The sequence below is a fragment of the Perissodus microlepis genome, chromosome 20 (genome assembly GCF_051167445.1).
Source record: "Perissodus microlepis isolate ML-2025 ecotype Zambia chromosome 20, ASM5116744v1, whole genome shotgun sequence".
Taxonomy (NCBI): Eukaryota; Metazoa; Chordata; class Actinopteri; order Cichliformes; family Cichlidae; genus Perissodus; species Perissodus microlepis.
Window position 1 is genome coordinate 25,942,575 of NC_140480.1, and position 12,411 is coordinate 25,954,985.

Sequence of the window (12,411 nt, forward strand, 5' to 3'; positions counted from 1 at the left end):
CCACGAGGTAATTATTCTGTAAAAGGTACATGTCTGAGCCACGATTTTCCCATACACAAATATATCATGCCATCCAGAGGAGGGGGGCAGTTTCAAACAAATGGACTGTAACTGCTGTGGTGCCTGCCAAGATACAGGAGAACTTACAAAGCTGGGTATGTAAATGTAAGAGGCATGCTAAAAAAATCTCTCTTGCCTTGAATTCCTGACTTGCAGACTTGTGGACACAAACATTCTTTAGAGTCATCACATTTATCAAGTTGTTAACTGCTTTCTCACCCCAAAATAGAGTTGGTTAGATTAATAAAATAAGAAAATAGCCCTCAGTTGATCCCATGCTCACCCCACGCAGTCGAGTAACCAAATGCCAACATGAGACTCAGTCCAGCATGCAGGAGTGTAGGGTGGGGGTTTACGCTATGTTGAGTAATGTCCTCTACACTGACGCCCTGTATGCCATTAGCATGAATAAAGACATAGTAGGCTGAAGACACTTGGCAGCCTGGGACTCTGGGAACATGATTTCAAATAACAACTCCAGTTGTTCACAACAAACTAAGTTTAATCTTGTTCAAGTGAAGGGAACATGGATTCGACAAAGTGACCAGTTCCAGCTCGCAGAGGGAAAGTTATCAGATGCTAAAATGTAAGTATAGAATGGAAAATTATTGATATCTCAGTGACGTGCAATAGAAGCAGGCAAGTTGCCAACCGTAATTGGCAAATACATTTAATCAGGTTGTTTTACAAACCAAAAAACTTTGCTGAAAAATCTCAGATCTTTAAAAACAAATAATAATTTAAAAGATATTCGTGCTCATCGGTCATGCTGTATGTTCACTATTTATACTCTTTGACTATATGCTGATTAGCATTCTCCATGGAGCAGTGAAATGCCTTTCTATTTTAAGCTACAGTCACCCATGTAAAATATGTACAGCAGTGGTGGAAGAAGACCTTTTAAGGCCAAGAAATGATATTTTCTCAAAACTACAAGCTCAAAATTTTAAAGAGGTTTTTCTGTTTTCACATGCAATAGTTCTTTGTTTTTCTTTTGCCATTCAGACTACACTGAAGTAGATGAGTCTCATTTATAACAATGTTATAACACCTCATTACACCAACCAGAATGCAGCACCTTATTAGTCAGAATGAAAGAGTAGCTGGATTGTGTTACCACTTACAGTTAAAGCTGGTCAAACCAGATTTTAGCGCTAATGACGTAGGTTAAAGAGTAATTATTATAGGCAATAACAAAAGCAGCTCTAGAAAAAGCAGCTTTGATAGTTGTTTATTGAGTTTGTTTTTAAGAGTAAATGTAACAATACTGACTTGTCAAAGTGCTGCATTGAAGGTTCTTGTTAACACAGACAAAAACATTTGCAAAACAAAATGTACTTGGAGTTTTTTCATAAAAAAAGCCACATTTACATTGGGTCTTACTCATCAGTGGGTGTATGTTTGAGGTCTAATCTATTTAGGTCTTGCATGCATTTCCTTCATCATAAAACATTTACAAAGCTATTTTCCAAAGACTTTTTAGTCCTGCATTATTTAAATCCACTGCTGTTTGTGGCACAATCTCAATTCTAAAGGAGTTGGGGCACTTTGTAAAATGTAAATATTTTGCAGTTGTAGTTGCACGTTGAGATACTTCTTTGTGCATTATTCCCACATGTCACTGGGATAGTACTTCAAGTAATATACTGCTTCGTAGGGCAATTAGAAGTCAAAACCTCTGACTTAAATGATTTAAAAATAAAAGCATTCATTTGCAGAATGGTGGTTATTATTGTGTTAATATGTAATGTTACACATTAGCTTTTATACAAAATGTAACTTCAGCTTTCAAACAAAATAAGTCAAGTAAATAACAGTATTTACCCACATAAAGTGAGGTAGAAGTGTAAATTTGTATTGAATGGAAGGTATAGGTTAGTATTCTAGCAGGTGTTTTGAATGGAGACAATTAAATGTTTTTCCCTTCTTTTTCTTTTTCTTTTTCTTTTTTCTTTTTAACTTTATTGTGAAATTATCTCTCTAGCTATGAGAACAAGTCAGAACATGGGGTTTCCTGGACAGTGGTCAGCCCTGTTGTGTTCACCTACAGAGTTATTCAGTGCAAAAACATACTGGATCCCACGAATGACACACTGCTCTGGGGTCACTTAGGAGAAGAAGAACTTAAACACACCTTAAGTAACTGCAAACCACCGAAGCGATTTGTTGTCATTGATGAAAATGTCAATAAGCTGTATGGCTCCCAGGTTTCTCAGTACTTTAAAGCCAGAGGGGTCGTTTATAAGATTCTCCCTCTGCCCACCACTGAAGAGAACAAGTGTATGGAGTTAGTGACCAAGATCCTGGAGGAAGTTCATGAGTTTGGTATCGACAGACGCTCCGAGCCAATCGTAGCCATCGGCGGTGGAGTTTGTCTGGATGTGGTGGGCTTGGCGGCATCTCTCTATCGCCGAAGGACCCCGTATATTCGAGTGCCGACCACTCTACTTTCTTATATCGACGCAAGTGTGGGGGCAAAAACAGGAGTCAACTTTGCCGGCGGGAAAAACAAGCTGGGAAGTTATGTCCCACCAGTGGCAGCCTTCTTAGACTGCTCATTCTTCCAAACTCTCCCACCACGTCAGATCTCTAATGGGATGGCAGAGATGTTAAAGGTGCTCGTCGCTGCATGATGACTGATCAAGAGAATGAGTTTCCTGATGGTCTTGCATGTATCAGCCCATTAACTCCTAAATGTATGTAATTTTCTTGCAGCTCACAGTAGAATGATCTTATTGTTCAAGCCATTGTTGTTGATCTTCTTTGGTGTCAGACTTTTAATATTTTGTGGGCAGGAAGTAATAACCGGCGAGAACAAGATCCATACTATTTGCAAACAAGATAATAGTTGTGTACAACTTCTACAGTATTCCAAAAAGCACTGAAATGTATCAATAAGACAGCTGATACTTCCATTGCTGCAAGTTTGTTGTCAATATTGGAAATGAAAATGGTGCTTGTTCTTAAGAGACAATGCTAAATTCATTTTTTCCCACTGATTTTGTGTTTTGATATTATTTTGAATAAAAGCTGATTCAAGCGTCATAGTTGGATGTTTTGACATTTGGCTCATTGCAGCTAACCCTCTTGTAACCACAATTTAACCACAGAAGTGTTTACTGCATTTACTTACTCACAAAAACCTAGATTTAAGCTGCTACATTTTAAAATATCCCTAATAAGATATACAACTTTAAGTGCCCATGCTACTGAAAGCCAGCTCCTTTTAAACCTGAAACTCCTCATAGTTTCTAGTGTCTGTCTATCACCGTGTGCTGTGAAGCATGCAAAAGAAAAAACTAAAGACACCCTCCACACAAAAAAATGTGCTTTGTTTGTTGTTCCTTCACTCAAAGGAGCTCACACAATGCTGTGCAGACAGATATGGTATGTGCAGCTCCGCAGGGGTAAGATTTCTTCATGCCTATTTTAAAACTGAGTTAAAGGATTAAAAAAAAAAGAAAGAAAATTATGTGAACAGGTTCACACATTCTGATACTTTCAGTGATGTAGAAGATTTCAGCTTACTGTTTAAGAAAGTTTTATCTGGTATTTATATTAAATACTTTTATATCTATTAAACATGTCTGGAGGGAATCTTTGAAATTCATTTTCCCACAGTACAACAATGCAATGCATGTGATTGTTTATTATTAGATATTCAAGTTTAGAATAGAGTGTGTGTCTTCTCTTTCACTTATTGCCAGCTATTAAGTGTTATTCTACTGATACACTTTAGATGGCTCTGATGAAGCACCGGGGACTGTTTGAGTCGATGGAGACTGAGGGCAGGAAACTGCTGCATACCAAGCTGCAGGTTTGCAAGACCAGGCCTGAACAGGAAGACAGCGCCACAGCCATCATCCGCATCGCTATAGAAACCATGCTTGAGGAACTGGCTCCTAACATGTGGGAGGATGATCTGGACAGGCTGGTGGATTTTGGTCACCTCATCAGCCCAGAGTTAGAAATGGTCAAGTAGTATTTTCTATTGTAACAATATTCTATAACAATATTGTAGCAATATTTGAGAGTATGAATTCACTCATTAAAGGGGACCTACTATGTTAATTTCCAGCTCAATATCTTCTACTCTTGGGCTCTTTTATAGTATCTTTGTAAAACTCACAGCTCAAAATAATCCTTATTTAAGGGTTTGCATATAGCAACCCAAGAGATGAAAAAGAAAAGCATAATAGGTTCACTTTAAATGTGAATTATTGTTACAGAGTAAACGTATTTAGATATTATTTTATTAGCAGTTACTTTTTGGAGATTATCTGCACACAATTAAGTGTAACCTCCATATTTTGCACAGAGAATATTGCCAGCACTGCTTCACGGAGAGGCAGTCAACATCGATATGTCCTTCATGGTATATGTGGCCGTCCAAAAGGGACTTCTCACAGTAGATGAGAAGAATCGTATTATCCAATGCATGCTGAGTCTGGAGCTTCCTGTGTGGCACCAGGACTGCACTCTGGAGCTGGTGCAGAAATCCCTTAAGGAGCGTCTGAAGCACTCTGCTGGCTCTCTGAGGATGCCTCTTCCCACAGGATTGGGAACTGCAGGTAAAATAATATATAGTAAAATTTTTCTTTTAATAATCAATTGACATTACATGTTACACTCTCTCTGTTACATAACGCATGCTCATTAGAGTGTCTATTTTTTTTTCTTATTTTGTAGAAATCTTTCATGGTATGATTGGTGATGGAATTCTTTGCCAAGCCCACAAGAAATGGACTGATGAGCTTTCTTCATCAGGAGACAAATGAATTTTACATGACAATATGGACAATATAGACATGATATAGATACACAACTGCTGCTGATTTCTCAATTGCATGTCCACCACATCCCCAAAGGAGGGCTACAGGACTGAGATCTTGTGATTGTGGAGGCCACTGAGTACAGTGAACTCATTGCCATGTTCAAGAAACCAGTTTGAGCTGATTTAAGCTTGGTCACATGGTGCGTTATCTTACTTGAGGCAGACATCAAAAGATCCTAAAGGGATGGACATGGTCAGAAACAATACTTAGGTAGACTGTAGTATTTAAACAATGCTCAGTTGGTACTAAGAGACCCAATGTGTGCCAAGAAAATATCCCCCACATCATTACACCAGCCTGAACTGTTGATACAAGGAAGGGTGGATCCATGCTTTTATGTTTTGTACACCAAATTGTGACCCTACCACCCGAGTGTCACGGCTAAACACAAGATTAGATCAGGGAATGTTTTTCTATTTTTCTATTATGTAACTTTGGTAAGTCTGTCTGTATTGTAGCTGCAGTTTCCCGCTTTTTAGCTGACAACAGTGGCACCTGGTGTAACAAGCTATATTTGGGTTACTTTTGCCTTCCTATCAGCTCAGAGCAGTCTGGCTATTCTCCTCTGACCTCTGGCGCCAAAAAGGCAATTTTACTGCTTTTCACTGGTCATTTTCTCTTTTTCAGATCATTTTTTGTAAACCCCAGACATGGTTGTGTGGGAAAATTCCAGCAGATTATCACTTTCTAAAATACTCAGACCATGTCTTCTACCACCAACAACCATGCCATGTTCAAAATCACTTAAATTGCCTCTCTTCCCCATTCTGATGCTCATTTTGAACTCAGCAGGTCGTCTGGTCATTCAACTCTTTAGTTAATGGTTTACAACACACCATAATATAATGCAAAAGCTACAAAAAGCAGTTGGCAGAATAATAAAAAAAGAAAATATCAAAAGCAATGCAATAAGTTTTGTATATACAGAAGAGGACTTTATCTTGTAAAAAAGATACATGTGTTTAACTAAACTTACTGTGTTGCATTATCCCTTTTAATTGAAAGTGTAGCATTCTAAATGACTGAATCTTTGTAAATTAAGTAAATGAGTAAAACTGAACACAAACCAAAGATGTTTGTTTATGTGAGTTTATTATATTATAAGAAATTATAATAAGTATAATTAGTATTGAGAGGGAAATAAAGGCAAACTCCACCAACATTCAAATAAAACTTTTAATATTTCTCACAAGATAGTTTCCACATTGAGTACCATCGAGTTTGAGCTCACTAATCTGAAACCAGTGGGTACAGTAACTACTGCTACATTCATCTCTTATAAACTGTAACAATAAGAACGGTAGCAACATCAGCAGAGAACTTTGTTTGTATGAACCACAGGAATGACAATTAGAAGACAAGGCCTAAATTGAGCTAACATACCATAGTTTTTCATTAGTGGTTTATCCATAACATGCCATAACAATTTACAGCTCAGAGAGTCATTATGAGAAACGAGTTAAGTGACAGCTTTAAGTAACTGCCACCACATAGTGTAATGTTTATATCCTTTCTTACAGTCACATTTTAGGGTTATTTAATTTATCTGTTCTACGTTTAGCCACAGATCCATGTTACAGGTATGTGGGTGTTGTACTGTTTCGAATCAGTCCCTGGACTTGTGTCACCAATCTACAGTCCACTGAAGCTTCATCAATGACAAAAAAACCAAACAAACCAACACATTAACTCAAGGTTCACTTCTCAGCTTGTTCAAGAACTTGGATTTCATAGTTAGCATCCTCATTGGATAGCAACACTCTAAGATAGCCGAGCTGCTACTGAGTAAATCTTGAGTCATATTCTCTACAATGTTCTTTCCACATACAAGACTGAACTCTAACCGTGTACTTATTTGCATTTTACATATAACCTTTGGGTAACGATCCATATATTGCTTATAACAAAAGAGGTTAAACACCACTAAGAAAGGTGGCTTTGCTTTGCAGGTTGTGTCTTTGTAGAAATGTATTGCCTTCATGTGGCACACAATTTGGCAGTTATTACTGAGACCTACATTCAAAGTTGTCACCTAGAAACCTAAGAAACACTGCCTTCAGTGTAAAATTTCATTTGAAAAAAATAAAATGAAGAGCTACAAAATATGGAGTTCCAAAGTGTTCGGTACTACATAAATATATATAGTATTTGAATATTAATCATAGGTATATAAATAAGTCAAATATAATAACACTATTAGTCTACAGCATCATTACTGGCTTTGTGAAGCTGTAGCACTGCACAACGACACTTTCAGGTAAATGCAGGACTGGGATTAGTGGCAATGTTTTTTTGGTAGCGAAAAAAAAACACTCTAGAAGGTTAGCAGGACAGCCATCTTTGATTATTTTCCTTACAGAAATCGTGTGAATATATTCACTGTATATATTACCCTGATCATCCAGGTTCCCCACTATAAGAATCAGTGGCTCAGCAGCTCATTCTTGTTCATATTCAAAGCCTCTACTGCAAAGGTGGCTGGCATTAGCTCTGCTCAAAAGGTCATTGGTGCCTGTTGCAGTAGCAACCTAAGGACCTGGTGGCACTCTTGAAGAAAGGCTCGCCAATTGCACTTATAGAGATTACTTTGGTAGTTAACAACCAGATCTTTATTAGATCTGTATTTGCAAGAAAAGTATGGTTGGCTGAGCTCAGCCTTAGAGACAGGATGATGAGCATGGATATCTGGAAGGAACTCAGAGATGTTGAGATGAAGCAGTTGGGGTGGATTGGACATCTACTGGGGGCTTCACTTTGGAGGTTTTCTGCGTACACCCATTTGAGAGAAGACCCTTGGGCAGACCAGGGATTATTTATCTTATTAAGCCTCGAAACACCTTGGTGATACCAAGCAGAAATTGGTAAGCTCTGCTGGGGAAAGGACATCAGGTATCCCCTGCTCAGACTGCTGCTACCATGACCCAACTTCAGTGGAGTGGAGTCAACGGTTGAAGAAGTCAGTAGATTTCTAAGTCAATCAACATACTAAGTAATTAATGATAATAATACAGAACACTAATTCAAATATTATGTCAGGGTATAATTATTAATTACTTATATATTTTACTCTGCATTTATAATGACTTATTTCCTAATTTACTTCCTTATTTAATGTTGAACACTTTGGCGTTCCATAATAACAATACTCGTGGTTCTTTTGTTTGAGGGACTTGTAGTGTAGCTCTACGAAGCTCCACACACCAATATAAACATCAACAAAACATTTTTTTTCCTTCTCTTCCATCTTCAGGGTAAAAAAAACCAAAACAAGTTTAAGGCACTTAAATGAAAAGATAATTGCCTCGACACCGTTTCAAACTCATTCATAAAGAGAAACCCCTTTGAAGACATGATGCTGCTTTACAGGCACAACTTTAACCATTGCATAGTTTGACAAAATGGAGGCTGTGCTGCAACAGGGCTCGTAGTATATGGCAGGTGGTTATTAAAAAGGTATACCTATGGAACATGCTAGAACTGTTCAAAACAAACTGTGGAAATATACAACAACCATCCAAGAATCCACAGCTTTTCACAAGATTCTGTATGCATTTGAAATAGTTCGTTTGTGCTCAGATTTAAAAGAAAGACAGGCAAACAAACCAGGTTTCAATTATCAGAAGTCATTCCAGTGTTTTGACAATGTCACGCATTTCATACAAAATCCCAAAGCAGTCTCCTTATACTCCTTGGCAATATAAATGTTCACATCATGAAAAAAAATGTCCTGAATGTGAAATGTCACTGATGTGGTATATCAAAAAAAACAACAAGAATAATTTAGGAAATCAATGGAAATTTGTAAAAATCTGAGATTAACAGGTCTGCAGTATTACAGTATGGAGTCTGTGCTGGAATACTCTAAGTTTAACCAGTTATGTCTGTCTGATCACTAAAGATAAAAAAAAACCATTACAATAATTGACTAACATCTATTAGATTAAAAAAAAAAATAAAGATTTCTATAATTAAGAAATCTAGAGCTATCAAGTGACAACAGCTTCTTGTCAGACCATTTATAGCCTATTTTTATTCTACTAGTTTTGAGACAAATTTGGGGGTATTTTGGCAGTTTTGGCAATGAGGAATGTACTGGTAACATACTGTGTCTGTAATTGGCACTGGGTAGTTAAAGAGTGTGTGGTGAATGTATAACACTGAATAAAAGACTAAAATTATTCTCATGTAATGAGTTCATTGTAATTATCTTAAAAGAGAGATTCTAGCTTTTATTTATTAATTTCTTAAATGTGCTTTCATTTATTAATAATGGCTCCGTGTAATAAATTAGCTTTAAGGGGAATGTATTCATAACATCTTGTTTACACACGCGTGTGTATTTATATAATCTACAGATGATTTAATATTTGTCAAGCAAGAAATTTCAACTGGAAGACTGACAAAGACTCTAACAGCCAACACGTGCATAGCAATACGACAACGATGTATACACATCTTAATAAGGCATTGGCACATTCAAGTTCAATCTAAGACACACAGAGTGTAAAGCACTATAGTAATAAATAGATCTTTTTCCTTCTATTATTGCTATTGATTTAAAAAGCAGTGCTTATCTCACCACAAAATATCTACATTTCTGACCATGATTTATAATTTCCCTAGATTCTTTGGAATCAATAGAAAAAAAGGATAATCTAGCCTCTATCCAAAGATAAATGCAGATTTTTTTTAAATATAAAAACTTCTATTTTTGTAACTCATTGTCATCAAAGTATTGATTAAAGCAAACACTTAAAAAAATCAGTCCTTGAAATCAGGGTCAAGGGCTTGAAAAGACATAACACGAGAAAACAAACAATTTGGAAAAAGATTCAATACATGTAAACACAGGTGGGAGAGAGGAGAAGTAAAACAAACAGAGAAAGGACAACAAACAGAAGAAAGCCTTTCCAGCAGCTCAAAGTGTGTTTGCCACTGACTTGTAGCAGTAGGTGGAGGGGCTGAAAATGCAGGTGAGGAGTGTTCCAGTAGGGGGTGCTAACAACCCTCATTCTCATCCATGCTTACACTGCTCTTGCGACTGCTGTCCTTTGAGGTGTCTGGGGAGACGGATGAGAGCAGAGGGTCGCCCCCCCTCACCGGTGATAAGGTGTCTTCCATGAGGATGTCGCTGAGTTTGGAGCCCGACTTACTGTGAACGCCGTAGTGGCCCTCGGAGAAGTTAGAGTGGCCTTCGTTTAGCTCGAGGTTGCTGGGTGTTTCAGGAGTGCAGGCGGGGTGTTGTTGGTGATGGGGATGGAGTGTGTACAGGTCCTGGTGACAGTCCTCCAGAGCAGGCTCTTGCTTGATGGTCCGTACCCCAATTTCAGCAGAGCAGAGCGCTGAAGATGCAATGGCCAGACCGTGAGCCCGCGCCTGCATCTCTAATTCCTGTAAGCCAGAGAGCGACACAAACACGTGCAGGTTAGGCATTAGGTTAGTGAGCATTTCTTTTTTGATCGCACTCCTAATCTTCTAGTTTGAGGTTTGAGGATGAATGTTAAAGTATTGCCTTTTCTTTGCTGAAAAGCAGAGTGGGAGATAGTTAGCAAAGCTGCCAAGTGAAGGTTTTTAAATATCCAACGACTGTAACTGAGTCATTTAACATTTAAAACTTGCAGAAGGTTTTCTTTTTCCTCCTCTAATACACCGATGTGCAACTCTAATTAACTACAAAGAGCTCAATGTTGAGTGGAATCACACAGATTCAGACTCCTCTCATCTTATGATCAATTTGTTACAAAATGACGATCTTAACAACTTTGCAGTGTGAATCTGTGCCTTTCCTTGTTTTCCCTTAAGCTTTGCATATCTCGTAAAAGTGTATTCATTTCTTCCAACATTAGTATAAACGTTTTTCTCCTCCCCTTTGAAATCCCTACACATGACACATAATATAGTTTTTTGAATTTTCTCGTCTTCATCAAAGCTTTTACCTGTATTCTCAACATCAGATGCCGGTTGGCATGCTCAAGCTTCTTTTGACGATTCTCCAGCTCCTTGGCCCTCTGCTGTTCCCGCTGCAGCTTCCTGATGTAGTCCACTGATGCCTTCAGGATAGTACCTTTGTTCCAGCGCATATCTCTGATATTTAAAAAGGAACCATTATTTTTACATCCAAACGTTTAAATGTCAGTAGATAGTCTAATGTACGCCTGTTCAGTTAACAATTAAGAAAGAGGAGAGAATAAGATTGAGGAAAAAGGAGCAGAACTTTTGCAGAGGTCATAAAGTTCTTTGCAGAAATTGTTACTACACAAGACGTTTATGCACAAGAGGTAGCCTGAGTCACAAGCAGTCATAAGGATGACCCTGAGCTCCCTGAAAAAAACATGAATGTTGCAGCAGATGTTTTGCAGGAATAAAAAATGATCTTTAGTCAACTTTATGGGAAAACATCCCTCCTGAGGATTTCATTTGTACAGTTAAGGTTAAGTTAGGTCAATTTGGAAGTGGTACTTACACCTTACAGGCAACTAATAAAAATTGGCAATGCTAGAAAGAAAATGTGTGCCTGCTTTTTCATACTTTTTCATAAATGTGTACTCATTTAAACCAGGTCTGCTGGTGAGAATCTTGAATTTGTGCATGTGGGTGGAGGAACCAGCTGGACTTAATCAAAACAACCAGGGCTGAACAGACATAACAAAAGCAACTGGGATCTTTTTAGACCCACAGGCGAGGTCAAAGGGCACAGCGATGAGAGAAGAATATGGTTAAAAGCTGAATTTGACAGTGTAATCATTATAAGCCTCATTTTACATTTACAAATTTACAACATTTGCCTAAATCGAAAGATCTTTATAACTACAAACTGCATATAACTGAATGACCAGCTAGAAAAATTCAAATAAAACACAAATCATTTCCGTTTGCTGTTTCATAAGCAGCAAATCTCTCCACTAATCTTGAACACTGAGTTATTAATCTTGCATTAGACTGGCTGGATGTTTGTGGTTGCCATTACATGTATTTTTAGAAGAGTTAATGTAAGAATATATTAAGTAACTTACGGGTCATTTGATTTTGGAATTAAAGTTCCCAACTCCTTAATTCGATCATTGATGTTAAACCGTCGCCTTCTCTCAACTGCAGAACAAAAACAGAAAGGGGAAAGTATAACTAGGAATATAAGTATAAATATATAGATATTAACAAGAATTTGCTAATGTACTTAAAAATGTAGTTTAATAATTAACCCTGTGACAACCAAAATCACATTTAAATATTCTCACTTACTCAAATTGTGGTTGTCCTTCTTCTGCCTCTCCTTTGCCAGGGCTCTTACCTCTGCTTCTGAACAAAACGCATTTTGGTTGATCGACTAACCCAACAAAGCACGTATACAAAATGTGCAGCATCCACATTTCAAAGCTAAATACTCAGACGTACCCACAGGGAACCCTTCAGGCCTTTGATAGGTGTCAAATTTGCCACAGGATCCTGACTTATCCAGCATATGCATGATGGCCGGGGATTGTGAAACTACATGAGTAATAATGTTGTTTTCATTATC

At 37.7% G+C, this 12,411-nt stretch overlaps 2 protein-coding genes across 8 annotated transcripts in view; one reads left to right on the top strand and one right to left on the bottom strand.

Annotated features, from left to right (window-relative positions):
- The first annotated feature begins 494 nt into the window (after positions 1-494).
- LOC146364653 (uncharacterized) lies at positions 495-5,956 on the top strand. The gene is made up of 5 exons (XM_084916642.1): positions 495-646; positions 2,045-2,675; positions 3,800-4,033; positions 4,379-4,631; positions 4,750-5,956. Exons 1-5 carry the CDS (start codon positions 519-521, stop codon positions 4,836-4,838), a joined length of 1,335 nt encoding a protein of 444 aa, XP_084772768.1. The 5' UTR covers positions 495-518; the 3' UTR covers positions 4,839-5,956.
- A 101-nt stretch (positions 5,957-6,057) lies between these two features.
- Positions 6,058-12,411, bottom strand: part of mitfb (melanocyte inducing transcription factor b) — a 28,976-nt gene continuing 22,622 nt past the window's right edge. For 4 of the 7 annotated variants that reach the window (XM_084916640.1, XM_084916636.1, XM_084916634.1 and 1 more), the window contains exons 6-10: positions 12,288-12,380; positions 12,135-12,191; positions 11,909-11,984; positions 10,832-10,979; positions 6,058-10,286 (exon numbers count right to left, since the gene is read on the bottom strand). In XM_084916640.1, the coding sequence (XP_084772766.1) occupies positions 9,894-10,286; positions 10,832-10,979; positions 11,909-11,984; positions 12,135-12,191; positions 12,288-12,380 (767 nt within the window). In that variant the 3' untranslated portion in view covers positions 6,058-9,893. The remainder of the gene's footprint in view (positions 10,287-10,831; positions 10,980-11,908; positions 11,985-12,134; positions 12,192-12,287; positions 12,381-12,411) is intronic. The other 3 variants (XM_084916638.1, XM_084916637.1, XM_084916641.1) reach the window with 2 other exon arrangements.